This window comes from Pan paniscus, chromosome 13 (genome assembly GCF_029289425.2).
Source record: "Pan paniscus chromosome 13, NHGRI_mPanPan1-v2.0_pri, whole genome shotgun sequence".
Taxonomy (NCBI): Eukaryota; Metazoa; Chordata; class Mammalia; order Primates; family Hominidae; genus Pan; species Pan paniscus.
Window position 1 is genome coordinate 139,013,602 of NC_073262.2, and position 26,910 is coordinate 139,040,511.

General features: G+C 45.0%; 1 protein-coding gene and 1 pseudogene across 2 annotated transcripts in view; both read right to left on the reverse strand.

The window, feature by feature from the left end:
- Positions 1-26,910, reverse strand: part of IQCA1 (IQ motif containing with AAA domain 1) — a 180,339-nt gene that overhangs the window by 59,188 nt on the left and 94,241 nt on the right. For both annotated transcript variants that reach the window (XM_008965692.5, XM_003813118.6), the window contains exons 9-11: positions 11,793-11,868; positions 4,620-4,726; positions 4,352-4,447 (exon numbers count right to left, since the gene is read on the reverse strand). In XM_008965692.5, coding sequence (XP_008963940.1) covers positions 4,352-4,447; positions 4,620-4,726; positions 11,793-11,868 — 279 coding nt within the window. The remainder of the gene's footprint in view (positions 1-4,351; positions 4,448-4,619; positions 4,727-11,792; positions 11,869-26,910) is intronic.
- Positions 11,878-24,946, reverse strand: LOC134728718 (large ribosomal subunit protein uL3-like; annotated as a pseudogene).

Here is a 26,910-nt window from a genome sequence, read left to right on the forward strand (position 1 = left end):
AAGGCAGTACCCAATCGCCTTTCTCTGTTAGCATCTAGCCCCAAATCTGGAGCCCTCAGGGCCAGGCAACAGTCTACCTCTAGTTCCCAAGGGGCTTTGCACTCAGGTACTTGTGACAGCCTAGAGAGACATGCTTCAAATGTGCTTATTTCATGTGCTTATTTGCCATCTGTACATCCTCTTCAGTGTGATGTCTCTTTATGTCTTTCACTCGTTTTCTAATTGGGTTGCTTGTTTCTTAACTTCTGAGTTTTGAGAGTTCTTTATATGTTTATTGTTTCAGAGTTCTATATATGTCTAGTATATGAATACTAGATCTTTGTCAGATATGTGGTTTGCAAATATTTCCTCCCAGTCTGTAGCTTGTCTTTTTATCCTCTTAACAGGGTCTTTCACAGAGCAATCATCTTTAGTTTTGATGAAGTCCAATATTTCCTTTTAAAAATTGTGTTTTGCATGCTAATTCTAAGAACTCTTTATCTAGCCTAGCCCCCAAAGTCTTCTCTTTTCGTTTTTCTAAAAGTTAAGTCTGTGACCCATTTTGAATTAATTTTTATATAATGTGTGAGACTTAGGTTGAGGTCCATTTCTTTTTGCTTATGGATCTCCAGTTACTCTGGCACTACTTATTCAAAAGTGTCTCTTTCCTCCTTTGAATTGCTTTTGCACCTTCATCAAAAGTCAGGTGGGCATGTTTGTGTGGGCCTATTTCTAGGATCTCTGTCCTGTTCCACTGATCTATGTGTTTAGCTCTTTACCAATAGCATACAGTCTTGATTACTGTAGCTATATGATAAACCTTAAAATTGAGTAAATTGGTCCTTCTCACTTTATTCTTCTTTTTCAAAATTGCTTTAGTTATTCTAGTTCCATTACCTTTGCATATAAATTTTAGAATAAATTTGTCTATGTCTAAAAATTATATTTCTGGGATTTTGATAGAATTGCATTAATCCTATCCTATAAAAATATCCTAATGGACATTTTTACTATGTTGAGTCTTCCAATTCATGAATATGGTATGTCTGTCTATTCAGATCTGCTTTGATTTCTTTACTGGCATTGTGCAGTTTTAACATACAAGTCCTATACCTGTTTTGTTAGATTTACACACATGTATTTCATTTTTTGAGTGATTTAAAAATCACATTCCATTTTAACTTTGGTGACTATGTATTCATTGACGATATGTAGAAATACAATTGATTTTTGCATGTTTATCTTATATCCTGCACCCTTGCTGATGTAAGTTGATTTGGAGTTTGTAGATTCCTTGGGATTTTCCACAAGAAAATAATGTCATCTGTAAACAAAACCTTTTAACCTTATAATAGTTTTAGATTTACAGAAAAATTACAAAAACAGTACAGAAATACCTCTCACATAATTTTCCATATTAACATCTTACATCAAGTATGGGACATTTGTCACAACTAAGAAACCAACATTGGTATAATATTATCAATAAAAACCCGAAGTTTATTAGGTTTCCACTAATTTTTCCCTAATATCCTTTTGTTTTCCAGGATCCCAGGAAGGTTTTGGAGTACTGATCTAACGTCTTTATTTGTTATTGGTGTGTTGAAGCTTTCTATTTCTTCTAGATTTGGTCTTGGTAGGTTGTATATTTCTAAGAATGTTTCCATTTCTTCTAGGTTGTCCAACTTATTAGCATATAATTGTTCATAATAGTCTCTTATGATCTTTTTCATTTCTTTGACATTGGTTGTAATTTCCTCTGTTCTATTTCTGAATGTATTTAAATCTCATCTTTTTCTTAGTCTAGCATAGAGTTTGTCAATTTTTAAAATCCTTTCAGAAAACCAGCTCTTAGTTTTATCATTTTTTCCTATTGTCTATCTATTCTCTATTTCATGGATTTCTGCTCTAATCTTTGTTATTTCCTGTCTTGTGCTAGCTTTGGGTTTAATATTCTCCTCTTGTTCTAGTTCCTTGAGGTATGTTGGTTATTTGAGATTGTTCTTTTTTAATGTAGGCATTTATTGTGAAAAACTTCCCTCTTAGTATTGCCTTTGCCACATCCTATAAATCTTGGTATGTTGTGTTGTCATTTTTGTCTTGAGATATTTTCTAATTTCCCTGCGAATTTTTTTCTTTGACTCAATGGTTATTCAAGAGTGTGTTGTTTAATTTCCACATATTTGTGAATTTTTCTGTATTCTTTTTCTTATTGATTTCTAGTTTCATTTCATTGCAGTTGGAAGTTACTTGGAATGTTTTCAATATTCTTATACTTATTAAGACTTGTTTTGTGACTTAGCATGTGATATATCCTGGAGAATGTTCCATGCATACTCGAGAAGAATGTGTATTCTGGTGCTGTTGGGTACAATAACTGTTAGGACTATTTGGTCCCTAGTATTATTCAAGTCTGCTGTTTCCTTATTGATTTTCTGTCTGGATGATATATTCATTATTGAGAGTGGGATAGTGAGTTCTCCTACTATTATTGTATTGCTGTCTATTTCTCCCTTCAGATATGTTAATATTTACTTCATATATTTAGGTACTTTGATTAAAGGTGTATATATAATTGTTATAGCTTCCTATTCAATTGACCCTTTTATCATTAGTTAATGATCTTTTTGGTCTCTTGTGATAGTTTTTGATTTGACATCTATTTTGTCTAAGTATAGCCATTTCTTCTCTCTTTTGCTTATTATTTGCATGAGATATCTTTTTTCCATCCCTTCACTTTCAGCCTATGTGTCCCTAAATCTGAAATGAATCACATGTATATAGCATATAGTTGGATTTTTAAAATCCATTCAGTGACTCTGTATCTTTTGATTGGTGAGTTTAATCCATATACATCTGAAGTATTTTTTGAAAGGTAAGGACTTACTTTTGCCATTTTGTTAAGTTATTTCTATTTTGAGGTTTTTTTGTTCCTCTCTCAAGTTACAAGTTGCTTTGTAACTTAATGATGTTTTGTAGTGATATACTTTGATTCTTTTCTGGTTCTGGGATCCAAAGACAGGCCCAACGCTGATTTTTGTGGGTGGGCCCACAAACATAAAGAAGCACAATGGTTGCAGTAAATGACTTGCTATTACTACACCACAAAAGTGGAGAAAGCTGCCATAGAAGCAAGGTGCACCCAGGGTTTGTGGGAGGCCCATGGTTCTGGGGTCCAAAGACAGGCCCGGTGCTGATTTTTGTGGGTGGGCCTGGTGTCAGGGTTTGTGGGAGGCCCATGGTACTGGGGTTCACTGGCCTGGTGCTGAGCTCCATGGTGAAGTCAGATGTTCACTTCTCTGTCCCTTTCTTCCAAGATAAAACTCATGGGTCTAGGAGATCTCTCTTGGCACTAGGCTGTGTGGGCTTTGGGGTGACATGGGTAAAGTGAAACTTTCATTCTTATTCTCTTCAATGCATCTTTTTTTATGATTCTGTGCTCCACCCAGGTGCTGCAGCCTCTCACCTGAATCCCAGAGCTCTTGTGAAGGTACTTTCATCTATGGATGGTTATTAAATTGGTGTTTTCAGCTTACAGTGAAAGATCTTCAGAACACCAATTCAGTTGCCTTCAGGGTTAAACCATAATATCAACACAAAATGGATCAAGAGCCAGTCATCCTAAAAAGACCACATGCATGGCCCCTGATCTAGCAAAAGTAGTCACAAATGCAGCTGAATGTGTGGAAACCTCTAAGAGAAAATGTGTGAATCACAGGAAGAGTGGCTCCAGTCATGGAACGTGGAGAAAGCTGCCATAGAAGCAAAAGCTGCCTATGCTCATGCCAGCACTGACAGGGAGAACTCTCCGCCCTCTACCTTGGGTATTCTGGCCCCAATGACAGGGCTATCTCTGGAATGAAGGTAGAAGCAGGGGCCAAACTAAATGAACTTCAAATACCCTGATCTAACTAGCTACTCTAAACCACTGTGAGATGGATTGGTGGCAACTTACACTTCCAATTCATCCAATTCCTTTCCCTATGATTCCCTCACTCACAAAAACCTGCTCATTACCATTGGCCTCCCTTATAGATCTATGTACAGGAACAGTTGGGGGACTGTTTGGGGAATGTGCTTTGGCTCTTTTGATAGTTCCCATTCTATCAGTGGGGCTTGGGTAATATGAATCTGCAACTGACCGGGGCTGGGGAGATGTTACTCTCAGATGGTTGGGTTTATCCTATTTATGAATCCACAGGCCCAAAGGTTAAATGGTGGACCAATTAAATTTACCAAAGGCAGGCATGTTTCCCCGTGAGGTGTCCTGGCAACAGGCGACCCTCTTGGACATGCCACAGCATGTCAGGGGCTGCTTTTCATGACTGAATCCGCTCCACCGCACCCCTCTGCAGGCTCCTTCCCCACTCACCTTGTCCTTTTTCTTTCCTGCTTTCACTGGGCGCTCCCTTTCTCTGTCCACAGCTAGCTTTAAGTTTTTAAGTTCCTGTCTCATCAACTCATCAACCTAGGAGAATACAAAACATACTACTTTTAAGTCACTTTGCATGTCTTGTGTTTTGTTTGTGAAGTTTAAAAATCCCTTAAATTATGGGGTAGGTCATTAGTAGGAAATTGTAAAGAAGCACAATGGCTGAAGTAAATGATTTGCTGTTACTACACCATAAACGTAGCTGTACCTGTATCCTGATCTCTGACTGTAATTCCTTCCGTTTCTCCTCTTTGATCAGTTCTGGATCATAGTCCTGAGAGAAATTCCAAGACTCATCTTTTTTCATCCAGATTTCTACACTCCAGAAGGGTAAAGAAAAAGAAAAAGAAAAAATTTTAAAAAGATATAGGTTAATGAAATTTTAAAAAGACGTAGGTTAATTGTAAGTTATTGCAATATAAACATAAGCCTAACTTTATATGCTATTGCATAGGATAAAAGTTTGAATAAAATAAGCTGGACAGATGAGATTCATATATGTGCTTGTAAATACACTAAAAAAAGAAAAAAAACTGCTGACGTAAAAATATTGAGTTTTAGTTTACTCAATATTTTTTAAGTGTGATACAATAGTATTCTACTGTATTATTATAATCATGTAAAAACAATATGTTAATGCTGGGATTATACAATCATAGATGACCTTTTTTGTAATGTTTTATCTTACTTTTTTCTTCAAATGATTCACTAAAATATGAAAGATTTTGTTGCCTGTTGAACTCTCCAGGAATTATCCCTTGCCTCCTATTATAAAACAGACAACACTAAACACACAAGTACCCAGTATTTCTCCCTAATTCAACAGCTAAATTTCTGAATTACTTTTTGGATGTTTTTGAAATCACACATATTTAAAATTTCCCTTTTGCCTCTTCCTGGTGGTTAGGAGGGTGGACCTGGAGAAACATGACCCTAGACAAAGTAAGAATAATTTCCCATCACTAAAATAAATGGAAATAGAGCTCCTTTCTCAGAAGGGAGGTTCCAAATGTATGCTGAGGTGTGGAATAGCTGGATCCTCGACGTGGGACTTGGAAGAGGTCTCCCGTGGGAAGCCAAGACTTGTCATTTGGGGAAGGAGACATCTTTCTGGAATCTATGTCGAGAATGTAAAGGAAATTTGCTGGAATTTGTGGAGCTGACAACCGCCACCCAGTCTGGCCATTTCACTGGGAGCTGCCTTTAGGGTTCTGATGACCTTCAACCTAGGAAGGCAGCTGAGGACCCAGGGCACAGACAGAGGCTCCCAACCTCTAAGGGACAAGGGCTGCCCCTTGTGAAGACAGCAGAGGCTGCAGGCCTCCAAGGCAGGGGGTGGTGAATGAATGAAGGAGGCTTCTCAGCATGGCTTCCCTGACAAGCATGGCATGACCCACTGACCGAGAAGGGAGAGGGTGGCGCTCTAACTCTACATTGGGAGGAAAGTCATAGTCACAGACAGAAGCACAAATCTGGCTGCTGGAGACCCAGAGCCATCAAACGTGAAGACCTAGCATAGAGAAGTTTCCCCAGAGAATCACATGGGCAAACCAATGGGAAGGAGGGGTTGAGTCTCTGAACAAACCACAGAGGACCAGGAACTGGCAAAATGGATGAACAAGGAAAGGGGCAGGCATAAGGTGCTGTGAGACCCAGGAAAAGCTAGACTCTCAGGAGAGGTGGGGAAAGACTGGGGAGATTCTGATGCAAACTCAGAACTGGCGAATAGGCAGGACAATTGTCCCGAGGGTTTTGGCCACCTGCCACCTGCCTGGGGCAGCACAGCTTGGTGCAAGAGCCACTGTTTGTGGCCAGGTGGAACCCCTGCCCTACCACCTACCAGCTGGTGACCTTAGCAGGGGATAGCCTTTGCAGAGACCATTCCCCTTTCTGAGAAATGAAAATAACCCCTTCCTCATGCTGATATGGTGATGGTAAATGGAATAAAATATATAAAGTTATATGAATAAATTAATTTATTTTTAATAAATATTTATATATAAATAAATATATACAGTTCCAGTTTAGCCCCAAATAGTTGCTGCCATCCCCCAGGAAGCAGAGCATCTCACAGGGTCTTAGCCTACCTCACTGACACTCTCTACCCCTCGAGGGGAGAGGATAATGCAGGACAGCAGCTACACCAGAAACAGCTATGCCCCAAAGCCCCAAAGCAGGTGCATGCCAGCAAAGAGGAATAAGGGCCCTGGGGCCAGTGCCTGCGTCTTTAGTGGTCAGAGTCAGGACCCTCAGGACAGGACACCTGCAGGAAGACAGGACATGGAAATGCAGCTCCAGTTTTCAAAAAGAGTGGGTTGGGCCAGGCGCAGTGGCTCATGCCTGTAATCCCAGCACTCTGGGAGGCCGAGGTGGGCAGATCACGAGGTCAGGAGTTTGAGACCAGCCTGACCAACATGATGAAACCCTGTCTCTATTAAAAATACAAAAATTAGCCAGGTGTGGTGGCGCGCACCTGAAATCCCAGCTACTCAGGAGGCTGAGGCAGGAGAATTGCTTGAATCCAGGAGGCGGAGGTTGCAGTGAGCTGAGACTCCAGCCTAGGCGACAGAGCGAGACTGTCTCAAAAAGAAAAAAAAAAAAAGTGGGTTGGGTTCACAAGCTGCAGCTGCTGATGCCAGAGGTGAGCACAGAAGGGGCAGAAGGGGTTGTCTGCCACACACGGCAGAGGCAGGTCCACCTGACTTCCTGGACAGACTACGGCGCGGATGGCTCAGCAGGTGTCTGAGCGGGGTGGGTGGTGGGGGTTCCAGCAGGACCCAGCAAGAGCTCTTGGCTGGCCTACCTCCTACCAGCAAACCGAAGGGCAGCGCTGTGTGTATTGCTGGCTGAGCACCGTCTCTGCCACAGAGATATGGAGGACCAGCCCGTAGTGGCGCAAGGTCAGTTGGGCAGGTTTTTGAAAATGATGCAGAAAATGATGCAAATTTCTTTCAGAATGGCTAATGTGGGCTTACAAACAGGCAGAAAATAAATCACAAAGGCGGTAAATTTTTCACAGGACCAATGCACTTACGCGTCCTTCCCCAGACAGGGCAGTCTCATAAGAGGTGGCCCAGGGATTGGGGGCACAGCGCTGGGGGTGGGAAGGGGGCTCAGATGGGGCTCTGAAGGTGACTGCAGAGGTGAGGCCAAAGTTCAAGGGGTGTCTTCATTCACACAGGGCAGGTGGCCAGCCCAAAACAGGTTTGACGACAAGAGGGGAGAAGAGGCGAAAAAGGCTGATGGGCTGGAGTGGGCCTACAGGAGGCAGCTGGGAAGCCTGGGCTGAACAACTCTCTTTACACATAATCCTTTCCAGTGAGAGCCAGCCGGAGAGCCAGGGTATAGAAAACAAGCATTGCATACATATTGTCTAAAGCATCCCATTGGTGGAAGAGATACTTCATGTCACTAATATGTGGAAGTTCGTTCTTTGCTCTGCACTCCCTTGGATTTTGTGGTTAGCTTGTAGGAGGCATGTACTCCAAAGGCCCGGAGAGTTTACGACTCCTGCATTTGAAGTGAATTGCTCTTTTCTAGTAAATTTTCTGAAATGTACAGAAGCTTAAACTGTGAAAAACTTCAAAATGTAGGAATAACACGTAGTGATAAAACATAGGAAAAGGAATCAATGCTTCCTTTTATGTGTTTAAAATTGTAAGCATTCTCCCTCGAAAATTCTAGAAAAGGTTTAAATGTGTCATAATGTGCTGTTTACTAATAATAATCCCCCTTGTAGGATTTCTAAATCTTCTGCAATAGCAGCACCTACCTGTTACATCAGGGCATTTTAAACAAAACAGCTTTGTTAGTAACGGGAAGCTACTTTTCTTTTTCACTAGATTCACTAAAATCAGGAAATAACGTATTTAATAATAAAAGGAAGGCAGAATCTTTAACAGAAGGGAAACCATGACACGATTACTTATGTAGAAACAGTTGTACGGTAGAACACATTCTCATTCTGGAGTTGCAATTATATTTAAAATAAAACACTGCAGAGCCGTTTTGCCCATTTCCCCTCTAGATCGTTTAAAGGGATTGAGTTTTCCACTGAAACTTTGCTTTTCTCATGACACTTTTGCGCAGGGCACTTTTCAATCCCTTCAAGAATTTCATGGACATTTATAAATGCAGGAAGCTATTCATGGCCCTCAAAGGGCAACAACTGCCCCACTCTCTCCTAGAGCAGAGAAAGAGCTTTTATCCTAAGAATGTGAAAAGCGAGGCCAAGGCAGTTTCACACGTGGGGGGGCAATGAAAGAGGGGCGGGGGGGGGTTAATCTTAGTGATTAAAATGCTAATGTTTTATTTGAAGAGGAAAACCTTTGATTTTTAAGAAAAGAATTCTAAGAGGAAGACATTTAATTCCTTGAAGTTACCAAAGACCTGGCAGATAACAAGTCCAATGCCACAACATCCAACCAGGAAAATGACACCACAGGTTTGCTTCTAGGAGGGACGCTGCTTGCTTTTTCAGTCTTAATGGAAACAGATATTACACAAAAGGCGTGGACAGTTTTCAGAGCTTTTGGGCCGGTCAGCAGGTTGCAAGAGTTGGCTTCCCATGGGAGCATTAGATTTCTCTAATGCTTAACGTTTGCTTGTATAGAAATAATACACATTGTTTTAAACAAAGTCAGAGTATTAAACAGATTATAATAAAAAACCTGTCCCACTCTGTGTACCTGCCAATTACATTATCCAATGGCATTCTTTCCTATATTCATTTATTCATTAAAAATACATAGGATAAATTCAGTTATTACATTTTGACTTTATTGAGCCGATTATAGGCCAGGCACTGCTCTCAGAGCAGGTGGATAATGGAAGGCCCTGCCCTCAAGGACTTGGCATTGCACTGTGAGAAGCATCCGTGAACACACACTCACACCCAAGTGGTAAGTACAGCGAGCAAAGGGTGGGCACAGGCAGAGGGGGACTGTCACTCCACAAGGGCCCTCAAGGAAGGCCTCACTGGCACTGAGGCCCAACGGGACAAGCATTCTGAGCCAGAGGAACAGAAAGCATGAGTGCCGGAGGTGGAGCGTGCCCAGCCTGCTGGAGGAAGCGCAGTGGCCACAGGGGCATGTGTAGCGATCTGGTTTCGTAGAAGCTCTTTCGGGTGGTTTCTGTGTTCTTTTCCTAGTGTCTATATAACATGCTCATATGCTACTCCTTGATTTATCCATGTCAGACATGAGCCCCTGACTTCCTGCCGTGGGACAGCAGGCTTCTGCTCTCTGGCTTCTTTCTTCCTGTGCCCTCGTTGTCTTTACATAGTCGTATCAGAAGAGAAGGGAGCCCTGCTTTCCACATCCTGGGGCACCTACTGTCTGAGTGTAAGTGAAGGACAGCTTTCAGATGCCCAGGGCAGCTACAACCCCCCTCTGTGAGTCCCTTCTTGGGACATCCTAGAGAATGAGCTCCACCAAAATGAGGGAGAGGCAAGAAGTCAGCAAAGGCCAAGGAAGGCTCAAGGATCGCAGCTGAGACGGAGGGCTCCACAAAGGTGCTCTTCGGAAGAAAACAAATTAGTAAGTTACCTGGCATGTTTGAAGGTGTGGGAGTTTTCTTATAGATACATGCAGTACCAAAACAGTGAGGGTGGCTGTAAAGGCCAAATGATGATATGCAAAGCAGAGTCTTAGATGGGATGTTGTTGCAGACACGTACCTGATGCCAGTGGACCCTAGCCAGGCCCATGGCCCCACTGTGTGGATGACAGTAACTCCCAGCAGGACCCACTGGATGTTGTTACTGTCATCCGAACTTACAGAAACTACTCAGTTTATGCCACTATCTCCACCCCATCCCACCACTGTAATCCCCAACATATAAGCTTGTTGTTGGCAGGTGTTACCTTTATATCTCTGGGCTAGCACTGCACCTGACACCCTACAAATGCTGAATGTTTGCTGAAGGAATATGCAAGTGAAAAGGTGTTTTTGATAGTGACTGCTCTGCACCATTAAGGAGTTGATGGATTCTTAAGCTTGGATGACAGCGGGGCTTCTACCAGTACCTGCCCACACGAGGAGAGCAACATTTACCTCCCCCAGTTGTTGTGAATATTAAATGAGATGGGCATGGAAAAACTCCAAGCCTTGCACGTCTTAGGTACTTAATAAATGTTAGTTTTCCCTTTTGACCTCCTTTCTTCCCAGTGAAAATGGATTGAGTTGCCAAATACTGCCAGCGTCATCGTGTCCCCCAGGGTTCCCCTTTAGTTCAGCATCTCATGCAGTGGGGTGCCCTTGCCACTAGTGGTATGTAAGAGAATTTTCAGTGGCACACAGACATTTTTATCTTATATCACTAGCATATCAAACCTATGACCACATTCATACTGTTGCTTAGGATAAGGTGCAATTATTAAGGTGAAAGCCCTGAGTCAATTTAAAAATACATCTATTAAGTTAATAATATCCAGAGAAGACCAAGGTTGGGAAGGAGGCCACGAATGACTGCCATTTGGAAAGATTCCACTTCACATCCGGATTGCATCTTTCAGAAACTTCCACACTAGCACTAATGACTGAGGTCACCTTGGCATGTCACTGTGTTTGGATTTATCCTGAGGGCACAGTAGAACCACAGGAGTTGGGTAATAGTTCTAGGAAATTAAAATGCAAATATCTGAAAGACCAGTTCCTACACTTGCGGATCCAGCCAGATGACAGCTATGCTCATCAGGCTGAACAACTGACAGAAAAATCGTGTGTCAGAATTGAGGCACACGTCTTAGTCTAATAGGAATAAGACATTTGACTATACATACGGTATCAATTTTCTTAATTTAAGCAATCTAAAAATATGTTTCTTCCCTGCCACTAGCATGAAAACATTCAGCTGAAGTCTTAGGGGTTCAAAAACAGGATGGAGGTCTTGACTATCTTCTCATCCTATATGCATCTTGCCTTTTAACCAATTGTATGCTTAAGGCCACCAAAAGGAAATTTTTTTTTTTTTTTTTGAGGCAGAGTCTCGCTCTGTCACCCAGGCTGGAGTGCAATGGCGTGATATCGGCTCACTGCAAGCTCCGCCTCCTGGGTTCAAGTGATTCTCCTGCTTCAGCCTCCCGAGTAGCTGGGATTACAGGCTCCTGCTGTTACGCCCAGCTAATTTTTTTTATTTTTGAAGAGATGGGGTTTCACCATGTTGGCCAGGCTGGTCTTGAACTCATGACCTCACGTGATCTACCCGCCTCGGCCTCCCAAAGTGCTGGGATTACAGGCGCAAGCCACCTCACCTGGCCAGGAAATTTAAAATAGAGACAGGCAGAATGTCTCGGTTGTGAGTGGCATGCAGCAGCCTCCCGTGATGGGGTTCCCAGCACGTGCTGCTGTCTTGGTGACCATGCACGTTCTCCTAAACTCACCTTTGTATGCGTTACATCCTTCCTTCATTGCAGGAAGAAAAAGACTTGGTGACATTTTCCATTTTTCATCTTCTTCCTGTTCAAAGCAGAATATTTTCATTAATCCCAGGCAAGACCAGGCAGCAAAAGACGCAGACGCTGTGATAACCGTGACCAGGGTCCATGCCGCACAGGCCCAGTCCTGGTCCCCCTGGGCAGTGCCCCTTTGGCCCGTCTAAGTATGGAGTGCTGTGTCCACTGACCAGGCATGGGTGGTCCAGGCTCACCGAAGCATCCCCTGCTGATACCGGCTTTCCCTTCTCAGTGGCCTCCCCTGGGGTACCCCATGCCCCGAGTTTGATCCTGTCTTCTTTTTTGATTAAAAAACTTTCTTTTTTTTTTTTTTTTTTGAGACGGGGCTTAAGCGATCCTTCTGCCTCAGCCTCCCCAGTAGCTGGGACTGCAGGTGTGCACCACCACACCTGGCTAATTTTTAAATTTTTCTGTAGAGGTGGGGTTTTGCCATGTTGCCCAGGCTGGTCTTGAACTCCTAAGCTCAGGCAATCTGTCCCCCTCAGCCTCCTACAGTGTTGGGATTATAGGCCTGAGCCACCACACCTGGCCTGGTCCTGTCTTCTCATGCTCTCACTCCTTCCTTGCTCTGAAGGCTGAGTTCCTAGCCTGAGTCCATCTGCCTCCCTCCTCCACGTTGCTGTAACCAGCCCTTGGAGCTACTCCGAGTCCTTTGCTGAGCTGTGCTGCTTGCCAGTTCTAGCACCAGGGCTGTTCCTTCCTCTCGCTACCTGCCCCATCCTTGAGCCTGGAGCTGCAGCCTGACTCTGGGGCCCTGCTTCCTTCCCGGAGCCAGAGTCTAGCTAGCCTCCCTGCCCTGGGCCCCCCACAGCAGAGAGAGCCTGGCCACCATCCTTGGCTCCTGCTGCTGACTCTGTGCACCAAGATGGGAGATTGCGGTGCTACCCGCCGCCAGCCCAGGCCATAGCTCTGCTCTGAGCCCCAGCACAACACCCCCTCTGCCCCTCTGCCGCCAGGGTTCACCTGCGCCTAATAGTGAGAGCTAGGCCCTGCAAACCCTCATGTGATGTTTCTCTGCAATAATGTTGACACTGCCTCAATAGTCTGGTTTCTGATGACCACTATCATGGCTATTGCTACCCTTAGAGAGGGCGAAAGGAACAACGCTTGCCTCCATTTGGTCCTCGGGTTCCCGAAGCAGGCTCAGTACTCTCTATGCAGTGACAGGAGGGGCAGCAGTTGGGTGGCGCGGGCGTGCCTCCCGTGGGCTGCTTCCAGAGCACGCCCTGACTCTGGCACCTGATGGGCTCTTCCGTTTCTGGGCTCCAGGGTTGGGCTCCGGGATGTGGTGGCCTGAACACGGTGCCCCCACAGTCCCTCGTGGTTGTGTAGTATCCATGCATCAGATCCAGAGGTATTTCTCCTCTCTCTCCCCATGGCCAAGCAATCATCAAACCCCACTGTTCCGCCGCAGAGGCTTTCCTGGGGTCTCCCTGCTTCTGCCTCCAGTCCCACTGCCCTGGCCCCTTGCTCCAAGGTTGGCTAACGCAGGGTCACTCTCTTCTCTCCTGCTGGAAGGGGTCTGCGGCAGACCTGGCCTTACGACTTCCTTCCTTGGAAGCCCCACAGAGGCATTTGTCTTGGAGCTCCTGGGAGGCACCGTTCCCCACAGGACACAGTCCAAGCCCCTCAGCAGACCACACACAACCCCCACAGGTGTGGTCCCTCAGGAGTGCCCCCGCCCACGTCTGCGGCCTTTGCCCTTGCCGCCTCCTGCCTCCGCCATCACTGCAGAGATGCCGACAAGGCCACCCTCCCTGCACCTGCCATGCTCTTTCCCCTGCTGTCCTGTCTGCTTGGAAGGCCGCCCTTGTCCTACACTTTCTGATGAATTCAGACTCTGAACAGACCTCCCGTCCTCCTGAAATCCTCTCTGATGGCCTTCCTGCCCTTTTCGCAGGATTGTCACTTCCTAAGAACAGCCCGCTTTTCCCACCAGACACAGCAGGCAGGAAGGACTCCGCCAGCCCTGGGGCCTGGCCACGTGGCCTGTGTGCGACATTTGCTGGATGAAACAAGAGGGAAAGTATAGGCTCAATCCATGGATAAATGGGTAAATACAATGTGGTATTTCCATACAATGAAATGTTGAACTCACCCACAGAAAGGAGAGAACACAGACACGGGCTACGGAGCGGAGGAAGCGTGAAGACCTAGGCTGAGAGCGTGAAGTCAGAACCAAAAGGCCTCACAGTGTATGATCCCGTTTATATGAAAACAGATAAACTCAGGGACAGAAAGCAGATCAGTGGTGCCGGGGGTTGGTGTGGGGCAGAGAGGGGGGAAGGGGAGGGACTGTTTAATGGGTACGGGGTCTCCTTGGGGTTGATGAAAATGTCTCCACTGTCACGCTACTTCACTGCATCCCTCGTGATTTTTGCCAGATCTGAGAATCCCTGACCAGCAGAACCATCATTTCTTTAAAGACTCACTTAAACTTATGTTCTTTAAAGAGGCACTCTCTATTGCTGAGGTGAAACCATAGTGGATACACTGGTTTCCTGATACACATGAGAATACAACACAACCATCGGAATAAAAGAGGCTGGGTGTGGAGCCATTGGACTCTCCCCAGTGCGTGCCCCAGGTGGCTGGGAAAGCCAGGGCTTCCTCGAATCCTCCCCAGCTCAGGGCTGGCAGCGGCTCTCGCTCCCAAGACAGTGCTGGGTTACACCCTGAGCAAAGGCACACTTGGCTGCCTCAGTTACTTTCTGAGGCAACTGTAGCTCTGATCAAGTCACCTCCTGGCTCAAGTGTCCCCAGGGGCTTCCCACAGCCCCCTGAGACCACGGGTTACCAGCTCACTCAGAGGACACACCTCCTGCCCCTGCTGACTCTCATCTGTGGTCTATTCCCCTGTGAATCCGCCACATCTTTTTCCAGCTTTGCATTTCAGCTTTGCATTTTTCAGCTTTGCATTTTGCTTTGAGTCCACGGTGTCTTTCAGCTTTGCATTTGCTCAGGTCACCAGGAAGCAGGGAAGACGCAGGAAATGGGATCACAAGAGCTTCAGGGGAGGCCCGGGGTGCTCGGGAGGGGACTCTCACTTCATGGGGTGGGGGGGCATGGCAGGCTTGCCTGGAACCGCAGCCCATAAACCATGCAGGGGGAGCTGCAGCCAGCGGGGAACCAGGGAGAGAACCTGGACCCAGAAACACCAGGGGGCCCAAAGCCTATGACAGAGCTCACCCACCTTCCAGAGCGCACACTAAATCAAAGCTCTCTGGTAAGAAATTCCCACCTACGACACAAGGCTTGGGTTAGCTACGCCCCATTCCTGGCTCTCAAGAGACCCAGGCATTAGAGAAAAGCCTGCAAGAGCAGCAAGAAAAAGACTAGTAGTGGATAAAGCAAGGCCTGGGAGGAAAGAGGGAGAATTCATGAACAAAAGAGAAATTTAAAATCACTTTAATTAGTATATTTATCCTCAGATATATTATTTATCATCTGTCTGTCTGTCTGTCTCTCTCTTTCCAGGTATCACTAAGGAGTCATACATCTTTATTACTTTTTCGTCAATGTTATTGTCTATTATTGCCATTTTTGTTTTGGATACTCAGATTGTTTTATGTTTGGTCTCTGGGAGCCCCTACACTGGTGAGGCTGTGCTCTTAGGGATGGATGAAGGCGAGGAAGAGGAGAAGGGGGAGGGGGAGGGCTCCAGGGAAAGAGACTGAGGTGTGGCAAAGGGTTTCCAGCAGAAGGAACAGCATGTGTGAAGTCCAGATGGGGAGGCTGTGTCTCACAGGGATGGCTGAAGGAGGTTCGGCAGCCGTGGGGACTGCGTGGGGCTGGGCAGACAGACGTGGGGCTGGGCAGACAGACATGAGGCTGGAGTGGCGGGAGAGAGAGAGAGGCAGAGAGAAGAGGGAGGAAAAGACAGACAGGGGGACAGAGATGGAGACACAGAGAAAGAGGACGGCTCTTGAAAGGACCAAGAGCTGCAGGGAGCTTGGAGTTGGCTTATGAGCAGGGCAGCTACCCAGGAGCCTGGTGTGAAGGGAATGGCCCCTTGGGACATCACTCTGGCTGGAACTGGGGGTTGAGGGGTGGGGAGGACGCTAGTTTGCATGCATATGTGATGTCCATCTGTTACAGCAGAATCATAATTTATGGCTTAAAAGTTTTGCTGGATGAATAGGTGTAACATGGTATTTTAAAAAAATTATATTTCTTTAGTTGGTGTGGCTGAACTTCATTTTGTTTGCTTTTCTGTTCATTTCCTAACTTTGTGGCCTTATCTTGATTTTTACAAATGAAAGTGCATGAGCCTACCTATTTACCTGTGAACCTTTCCTGAGCAGCTACTAAGGGTGGGACTCACTAGGTACTAGAACTGCACAGGGCCTGCCTCTGAGATCCTTGAGTCCTCCTGCCTCCCCGATCCTCGCTCGCTGTGCCTCGGGGCCCCGACTACAACACACCACAGCCCCTCTTCCCCCGATGCCTTTTACTAGGTGGTTCCCAGGTCCAGGGCTTCCCTGTAACTGTCACACACATGTTTCCCAGAATAGAAACCAGGGGTCGCCTTCCCAGATCCCATCCCACCACTGTGGCTGGCATTGCACACTCTGGCCCACTTCCTGAGGTGAGGAAGGCTAGCCATGACCCGAGTTCTGATGCTCTCTTCCTCTACACAGGGTGGGTGGCCCACTCCACTGTCAGACAACTTTTTTGACTTAACCCAATGGAGAGTTAAAAAAAAAAAAGAAAAGAAAAGAAAGAAAAAAGAAAAAAAATCCAATGCCCCAGCTCTGCCCTAGACCAATTATGCTCAATTAAGTGAGAATTTCTTCCAAGGTGTGTGGATATTGGGAGTCGTTTTTTCCTAAAACCACCCCAGGCAGCTAGACTGAAGGCCATAGATTCATTGAAGTTGTCCTTCCATCAGCTGAGGCCCAGTTCCTGGAGCCTCAGGGAGTCTGCACCCTCTTCATGCCCTAAGTCTGCTCCAGATGAAGCCTTCCTGACTCCTATCCCCATCGCTCAAAAGAGATTTCCAGATTATTCGCCCTCCTGGCCATCTTCTGTGGACTGTTCTAGCTACCCAGGCTCCCAGTCAAGCAACGGTGCTGGTTTAATGGTCATGGTGGAGCCACGGCCGGTAACCTCCTTGGCCTTTGCGGCATGTGAAGGTGGCCTGCAGTTATGCCACTGTCTGGACATTCCCAGCACACCATGGGCCTGGAGTTAACAAAGTCCTCCTATCTTTTTAATGCATATACCATGTAGACAGATATCTCCTGCTTTGAAATTATACGAATGGTTTTTAGGTGTTTATTCGTAATGACTTGACTGGCTCAGGCTGCTATAAGAAAATAGTATACACTAAGTGCCTTATAAACAAAAGAAATGCATTTTTCACAGTTCCGGAAACTGGCAAGTCCTAGATCAAGGTGCAGATTCTGTGTCTGGTGGGGGCTGCTCTCTGCTTCAGAGACTGCACCTTCTAGCCGTGTCTTCACTCCGTGGAAGGGGTAAAGCAGCTCTCTGGGGTCTCTTTCACAAAGGCACTAATCTCAATCACAGGGGCTCTGCCCTCAGGACCTAATCACCCTCAGAGGCCCCACCTCCTAACACCACCACATTGGTGATTAGCTTTCAATGTATGAATTTTTTGTAGGTGGGTGAACACAAAAATTCAGACCATGGCACCCAACAAATGTAAATTTCTTACATTTGGCCCGCCTAAGTGACTTCATGCTTCTGGAGGGGAGTGTTTATTCATGCCTCCGCCATTTTCCATCTCCATTGCTTTCCACGCTTGCTGGCTGAACAAATAATGAACAGATCTCACCTGCAGATCGACCTCAGAGTTGAGTCACTGTAGTATCTGCCTTCTCTGCTTGGCCACACCAGCATGCCATGATCTGTGGTTTGTTGCATCCAACTTTCTTCCCTTTTTTGCAAACTGAGCCACTTCCATGGCTCCAGTTTTCTGGGCCTTGCTTTCTCTGGGGCTCCTCAAATATCACAGTTAGTAGTACTGAGACTTGACCTGCCCGGTCTCTGGGTACCGCTAAGATGCTCAACCGCACAGAAAGCTTCCTTTAGAGCAGACAGTTGCTTTCTCATCGGCTTCTCACTTTCTCTTCATGGCCCAGTCAGTTATAAATCACTCAGGACAAAGCAGTTGTTAAGTGAAAATAAACTTATGGAGGCCTCTCGATTTGATTTAGACGATAGTAGTCCTCCTTTCTCCAAGGAGGATACATTCCAAGACCCCAGTGCACACCTGAAGCCTCGGATCGTACCAAACACTACATACACTATACTTTTTCCTATACAGAAACAGGCAGGTAGTGTATACAGCATGAACATACTGGGCAAAGGGATGATTCACGTCCATGGTGGGATGGGACAGGATGGTGTAAGACTTCATTCACACTGCGAAGAATGGTGCACAATTCAAAACTCAGGAATTTTCCATTTAATACTTATGGGTCACACTTGACCGTGGGTAACTGGAACTGCGAAAAGTGAAACTGAGAATAAGGGGGGACTAGTGCATATTTAAAAAGCTGGTTTACGGAAACTGACCATTTTTCGTAAGTTTCCGGCTACTGTGTGAACTTTGTCCCTTACACAACACAGATAAATGCTGCATGGAGAACGTTTCTAAAGTTTCTTACTGAGAGTCAATGGGACATACTGAGAGATGCAGAGATGCAAATGCAAATGTTTCCAGAAGAGGCTTTGTTATCAAAATATCTTTGTGAAATTAGGAGGGCAGTCAGAGATAAACCGTGTGCCTTCTTCTTGCCCTCCCCAAATGTTAACTACTGCTATTATTTCCTGCCTGGCTTAAAGAGCGATTCAAATGCATGGAGGTTTTGTTGAAAATTTTCTATTGGCAAATATGTGCATCTGAAGTAGGTTGTTGAGGGATGGCTAACATCTCACACTGGTAGGGCTGTGGAAAAATTCAAATAGGGCTGCAACTGTTAGATTTTTTGAAATGAGGTTATATATTTTGGCATACATCTGTTCTCAGCGGCTTTCAGATTACCTGCTCCTCCCCTCTGGGTCCGTATCCTGGGGTGGGGGAGAGGTCGACCAGCAATTTTGAAGAGGCTGACAATTTCCCACTGATCTGAGAGTGAAATAATAATCCCCTTCTCTAGATTCAGAAGTGAAAACCAACCCAGAAACTATAATGGCTGAACACTATATTTAAAAATTAATATGCACCAAACAACGTGATAGCTTATGCAACTAAACTTGAAAAATAGATCAAGCATCTCCACTATTTTTTTTTTTTTTTGAGACGGAGTTTCACTCTGTTGCCCAGGCTGGAGTGCAGTAGCACAATCTCGGCTCACTGCAAGCTCTGCCTCCCAGGTTCATGCCATTCTCCTGCCTCAGCCTCCCAAGTAGCTGGGACTACAGGCGCCCACCACCACGCCTGGCTAATTTTTTGTATATTTAGTAGAGATGGGGTTTCACCATGTTGGCCAGGATGGTCTCGATCTCTTGACCTCGTGATCTGCCTGCCTTGGCCTCCCAAAGTGCTGGGATTACAGGCGCGAGCCACCGCGCCCAGCCACATCTCCACTATTTTTGAGCTTGCATTTAGCTCGTCGTTTTACTTTTCTGCTCATGCATGTGCGACAGCACTAGGGAATCAACATTCCTCATGGCTTTGAGGGCTGCAGAGTGCTACTCTTTCCCCCACAAAAGAAATACAAGAGATAGGAGAGAATCTACAGTGGGAAGTCTAAAAATGTACAGCTGTGTCCTAAATACATTTGTCACAAGTTTCTTTGATGGTATCTGGGTTAATTTTTGTCGGAAAGAGCTTCTTGGTTATGAGTACGGTAGTAAGAAATAAACCACATTTCTCACATGGGCCATGCAAGCTGCCAGCTGGGTACTGGCTCTCCAGTCCTCAGACTTGGGCTGGAGTCTACACCATGGGCCCTCAGCTCTCTGGCTTTTGAACTCTACCACCAGCTCTCCTGGGGCCCCCTCTTGTAGACAGCAGATGGTGGGACTTCTCAGGCTCCATAACCAAAGGAACCAATACCTTATAATGAATGAATCTTTCTCTATATAAATATAAAAGGACACAGAAGATATCTATATATACACACACACATGGGCCACATGTACTTTTTATATATCGCTCTCCTGTTGATTTTGTTTCTCTGGAGTGCCCTGACTACACTTTCTTCTCAAGCCTTCTCCTCACCTCTGCTGCATCATTTCCCCCCTGTGATCCTCTCTCTCTTTAAAGAACCTCCTGACTGCCTCCATCATAGCCTTAGTTTTCACTCCTCATTTTTTTTTTCAGTGGAAAATAACTTTTAGTGAGACCCCAGCAGCTGCAAAATCTGTTCCTGGCATTAAGCTCTATCTTCTACTGCAATTTGGTCTTTCTTGAGTGGTTTCATGAATACTTTCCATGAATACTTTCTTCTCTTCCATGGTCTGGGAGCAGCCATGGCCAAACTTGGCAGTGGTGTCAATGAACTTAAGGTCAGTCTTCTCCAGAGCCCGCCATTTGGTCTCAGCCAGCAAAGACTTGTGGAGGGTGAGCACTCACTTCTTGGTTCCCACCACACATTCCTTCAGCATGACAAAGCCACTGGTCACTTCACCATATGGGACAAAGCCACCCAGAGAGTTGATACTTTTGTCAGGCAGGTCATGGTCAGTGGAGGCATTGTTCTTGATCAGTTTGTCATCCTTGATAACGTAGCCCTGGCCGATCTTAGAGATCAATCTTCTTGTGATCTCAGTGCGGTGATGGTAGCCTTTCTGCCCAGCACGTGCCACAGAGAAGGCCACACAGGCAGGATGCCATGCCCCAATCCAGGCCACCTTGCACAAGCCTCAGTGGGTCTTGCAGGGTAGCTTCTTGGTGTGTCAATGACTTGTGACCCCTTTGTAGTCTTTGCCCTTGGTCACCTTGAAGACGTCAATCATCTCATCCTGCCCAAAGACTTGGTTCACAGGTATGGGCTGCTCTAGCCTCTCCCGGCCCCAGTCCAGCTTCTTGGCCATGGTGCCTCTGTTCATCTGGATCTCCATCAGCGGGGCCTTCTTCTGGCATGGAGGAAGCAGGTATATGTGGGTGTGGCAGTGACATGGATGACTTGGCAGTGCTTCTTCATGCTGCTGAAGTCCTGCTCCAGCTGCTTCTTGCCATCCTTATTCTGCCATTTCTTGCAGTAACTGGTAAAGGCCTTCCTCTTAGATTTATGCCAGTTGTTAGAGAAGTGCTTTTTGCACTCATCGCTGATGTACTTAGCGAAGATGGTCTTGAAGGTCTGGAGGCCTTGAGGCTTGAGGGGTTTCCACGTAGCCCACGATGCCCATAGCTACCATGGGGGTGTCTCCACAATAGTCACAGCCTCTACCACCTCCTTCTTGTTCACGTTGGATCCTAGCCTGTTGACTTCTTGCACGATGTGGGTCATGCCAACCTTGTATGCCAGGAAGGCTGCAAAGTGGACCGGCTTGGAAGGGTCATCCTTAGGGCAGCTCTTCACCTTCCCACGATGTGTGCTGTGCACTTCCGAGGCAGGAAGCCGAGGGACCCATGTCTGGGAGTGGAGGACTTCTTGTGAGACATCACGCCATCACATCTTGCTGGTAGAGCCTAATTTTTTTTCTTTTTTTGAGACAGGGTCTCCCTCTGTTGCCCAGGTTAGAGTGCAGTGGTGCAATCCTAGCTCACTGCAGCCTTCCTCCCAGGCTCAGGAGATCCTCCTGCTTCAGCTGCCTGAGTAGCTGGGATCACAGGCACACACCATCATGCCTGGCTAATTTTATAAAAATTGTTTGTAGGTTTGTAGTTCTCCTTGAAGAGGTCCTTCACATCCCTTGTAAGTTGGATTCCTAGGTATTTTATTCTCTTTGAAGCAATTGTGAATGGGAGTTCACTCATGATTTGGCTCTCTGTTTGTCTGTTGTTGGTGTATAAGAATGCTTGTGATTTTTGCACATTGATTTTGTATCCTGAGACTTTGCTGAAGTTGCCTATCAGCTTAAGGAGATTTTGGGTTGAGACGATGGGGTTTTCTAGATATACAATCATGTCGTCTGCAAACAGGGACAATTTGACTTCCTCTTTTCCTAATTGAATACCCTTTATTTCCTTCTCCTGCCTGATTGCCCTGGCCAGAACTTCCAACACTATGTTGAATAGGAGTGGTGAGAGAGGGCATCCCTGTCTTGTGCCAGTTTTCAAAGGGAATGCTTCCAGTTTTTGCCCATTCAGTATGATATTGGCTGTGGGTTTGTCATAGATAGCTCTTATTATTTTGAGATACGTCCCATCAATACTTAATTTATTGAGAGTTTTTAGCATGAAGGGTTGTTGAATTTTGTCACAGGCCTTTTCTGCATCTATTGAGATAATCATGTGGTTTTTGTCTTTGGTTCTGTTTATATGATGGATTGCATTTATTGATTTGCATATATTGAACCAGCCTTGCATCCCAGGGATGAAGCCCACTTGATCATGCTGGATAAGCTTTTTGATGTGCTGCTGGATTTGGTTTGCCAGTATTTTGTTGAGGATTTTTGCATCAATGTTCATCAAGGATATTGGTTTAAAATTCTCTTTTTTGGTTGTGTCTCTGCCCAGCTTTGGTATCAGGATGATGCTGGCCTCATAAAATGAGTTAGGGAGGATTCCCTCTTTTTCTATTGATTGGAATAGTTTCAGAAGGAATGGTACCAGCTCCTCCTTGTACCTGTGGTAGAATTCGGCTGTGAATCCATCTGGTCCTGGACTCTTTTTGGTTGGTAAGCTATTGATTATTGCCACAATTTCAGCTCCTGTTATTGATCTATTCAGAGATTCAACTTCTTCCTGGTTTAGTCTTGGGAGAGTGTATGTGTCGAGGAATTTATCCATTTCAACCACTGCTCAAGGAAATAAAAGAGGATGCAAACAAATGGAAGAACATTCCATGCTCATGGGTAGGAAGAATCAATACTGTGAAAATGGCCATACTGCCCAAGGTAATTTACAGATTCAATGCCATCCCCATCAAGCTCCCAATGACTTTCTTCACAGAATTGGAAAAAACTACTTTAAAGTTCATATGGAACCAAAAAAGAGCTTAGTCAATCCTAAGCCAAAAGAACAAAGCTGGAGGCATCACACTACCTGACTTCAAACTACACTACAAGGCTACAGTAACCAAAACAGCATGGTACTGGTACCAAAACAGAGATATACATCAATGGAACAGAACAGAGCCCTCAGAAATAATGCCACATATCTACAACTATCTGATCTTTGACAAACCTGAGAAAAACAAGCAATGGGGAAAGGATTCCCTATTTAATAAATGGTGCTGGGAAAACTGGCTAGCCATATGTAGAAAGCTGAAACTGGATCCCTTCCTTACACCTTATACAAAAATCAATTCAAGATGGATTAAAGACTTAAACGTTAGATCTAAAACCATAAAAACCCTAGAAGAAAACCTAGGCATTACCATTCAGGACATAGGCATGGGCAAGGACTTCATGTCTAAAACACCAAAAGCAATGGCAACCAAAGCTAAAATTGACAAATGGGATCTAATTAAACTAAAGAGCTTCTGCACAGCAAAAGAAACTACCATCAGAGTGAACAGGCAACCTACAAAATGGGAGAAAATTTTTGCAACCTACTCATCTGACAAAGGGCTAATATCCAGAATCTACAATGAACTCAGAGAAATTTACAAGAAAAAAACAAACAACCCCATCAAAAAGTGGTCGAAGGACATGAACAGACACTTCTCAAAAGAAGACATTTATGCAGCCAAAAAACACATGAAAAAATGCTCAGCATCACTGGCCATCAGAGAAATGCAAATCAAAACCACAATGAGATACCATCTCACACCAGTTAGAATGGCAATCATTAAAAAGTCAGGCAACAACAGGTGCTGGAGAGGATGTGGAGAAATAGGAACACTTTTACACTGTTGGTGGGAGTGTAAACTAGTTCAACCATTGTGGAAGTCAGTGTGGCGACTCCTCAGGGATCTAGAACTAGAAATACCATTTGACCCAGCCATCCCATTACTGGGTATATACCCAAAGGACTATAAATCATGCTGCTATAAAGACACATGCACACATATGTTTATTGTGGCATTATTCACAATAGCAAAGACTTGGAACCAACCCAAATGTCCAACAATGATAGACTGGATTAAGAAAATGTGGCACATATACACCATGGAATACTATGCAGCCATAAAAAATGATGAGTTCATGTCCTTTGTAGGGACATGGATGAAATTGGAAATCATCATTCTCAGTAAACTATCACAAGAACAAAAAACCAAACACCTCATATTCTGACTCATAAGTGGGAATTGAACAATGAGAACACATGGACAGAGGAAGGGGAACATCACACTCTGGGGACTGTTGTGGGGCGGGGGGAGCGGGGAGGGATAGCACTGGGAGATATACCTAATGCTAGATGACGAGTTAGTGGGTGCAGCGCACCAGCATGCCACATGTATACATATGTAACTAACCTGCACATTGTGCATATGTACCCTAAAACTTGAAGTACAATAATAAAAAAAAAAGAAAAAAAATTGTTTGTAGGGATGGGGGTCTCCCTATGTTTCCCACGCTGGTCTCGAACTTCTGGATTCAAGTGATCCTTCCATCATGGCCTCCCCAAGTGCTGGATTATAGGCGTGGGCCACTGTGCCCAGCCAATTCTCACTTCTCATGGCAGAGGGACTCAGGAGGCAGAAAGAAAACCTTCCTTTTATCCTTCCAGAAATTCCCAGTTGGAAGACTATATAGGAAGTTCATGGTGCTGGATTTCTTCCTGCCTTCCATGCCGTTCCCATCCCCCAGTTGGTTTTAGCTCTTCCTGCTGCCTCAATATGTGGCTGTAATCCAGATTCTCCAGCCTCCATTCACATGAATTTTCCTACACCTCATCCGTGCCCCACCTTCAACTAGAGTTTTCCTGTGCAGGGATATGTCCTGATCCGCACCACTGGTCTTTATCTCTCCTGAGTTTGTCCTGAACTTCCAGCTGTTGAACCATAGACAATGGTTTGACTCAATAGCTCTAAAGCCAGCCCTGGTCCATCTGTTCTCAATCTTACCTCTGTTCCACTCAAGATACCTGGAGTTCACTTCAATTCCTTGGTCTCCTGTTTCTTCCACACTCTGTCAGCCAGGCAAGTCATCCTTTGTGGTATCTCTTGCATCCTTCGAGATGTCTCTTGCATCTATTTCATCTTTTTATATCCAGTACTTTCACCCAAGGGCAGATCTTCATCTGAGCATTTATTCATCTCTTTAAAAATAATTACTGCATAGCTCTTGAGTTCCAAGAGCTGTCAGAGATGCCGATCAGAGTTTGGGTCACTCTAGCTGCTGCAGGGGAATAGGCTGTAGAATGGCAGGAGAGGAGGTGGGGGCATTGGCTGGGAGGCTGGTACAGTTGCAGCTGTGAGAGGCAATGATGCCTCTTGGTCAGGTGGTTGCCGTGGAGATGGGGAGATGTGGGAAGACTTGGGCTGTGAGCGTAGGCTCCTGAAAGAGTCTCCTGCCATTTCATATCCCTCATGAAGCCTCCCCTGCCACTCTGGTGCCTAAGATCATCACTCTCCTTTGAGTCCGCAGTGCCTCCATTGGCCCTTTGCCTGTGTATCCAAATATATCCTTTCTCTAAGCAGTGATTTTTGAGCTTTTTATAAAAGGGACCTCTTGAAAACATGAAGAAAGTCCACACACCTTTTCCCCAGAGAATGTTCCTTCCCATGAAAGTTTACATACAACTGCAGGTGTTTAACCATGGGGCCCCTGTTCCCTAGGCTAAGGACTCTATTGTCTCTGTCCCCCACAAGCCAACCTCTCACTTCTTTCCATCTTCTTCTCTTATTGTATTTCAGTGGACACAGAAGATGCTCCAGACATACATTTCCTTGATGGCAACCTCATTCCTGATAACTTCCTTTGGAAATGCATGACATTCACTTGTCCATTTTTGTAAAGTCATGCAAAATTTGGTTTGAAATGTTCTAAAATAACCTAAGAATGTGGTTGGCTTAATGGTTCAATTTGGAGCACCTCTTTGGGCCAAGGGATTGGAGAGGAGGAGCTGTGGTCAGAGTTACGTCTGCTGGCACTGCAGATAAACAAATGCTTTCAATGTGAATTGTGCTGTATAAAGGTCCAAGGGTCTTTCCAGAAGAAGTTAGCACTAAGTTAAAGCATTTTGAGGCTGGAGTGCATTTAGAGAAGACTCATTAATGTTCATGTGATCACGTCATGACAGGTCAATACCATTTTAAATCATTCCAAATGGTCTAACATGTGGCTTGAAAAATAACAGAGGAAACAGTTGTAAGGATGATGGCATAGTGCTCTATTACTGCGACTTTTGTTTCTAAAGCCAATGTGAGGGCCACACAACTGTGAGACAAAGGCGATTACTTTGGTGTTGAAAGCACCTCTGCAGGACTGTCATCAGTTAGCAGAAAATGTCCTCCTGGCACTAGCATTGTCTTCTGTTAAAGTGCTTTCCACAGAGCATTCCTTAACTGCAGTCCACAACAATTTTGGATTTAAAACTGAGAACTCAAAAGAAAGACTATTTTTTTCCTGAGAGTTCTGTATATATTCTAGGTGCTAATCCTTTTCAGATAGATAGTTTGCAAATATTTTCTCCCATCCATAGCTTTTTTTTCATCCTCTTCACTGGGTCTTTCAGAGAGCAACAGTTTCTGATTTTGATGAGGCCCAATTTATAAATTTTTCCTTTTATGGATCCTGCTTTTGGTGTCCAGTCTAAGACCTCTTTGCCTAGCTCTAGATTCTGAGGATGTTTTTCCTATGTTTTAATCTCAAAGCTTCATAGTTTTATGTTTAAGTCCATGACCCATTTTGAGTTAATACTTGTGTAAGGTGTGAAGTTTACCTAGAGATTCATTTTCTTGCCTATGAATGAGAGACTAATTTTTAGAACCTCTTATTTGAATGTATTTATTGCGCTTCTTTTTTTGTTTTTAGTACAGATGGGGTCTCGCTGTGTTGCCCAGGCTGGGTGCCAACTCCT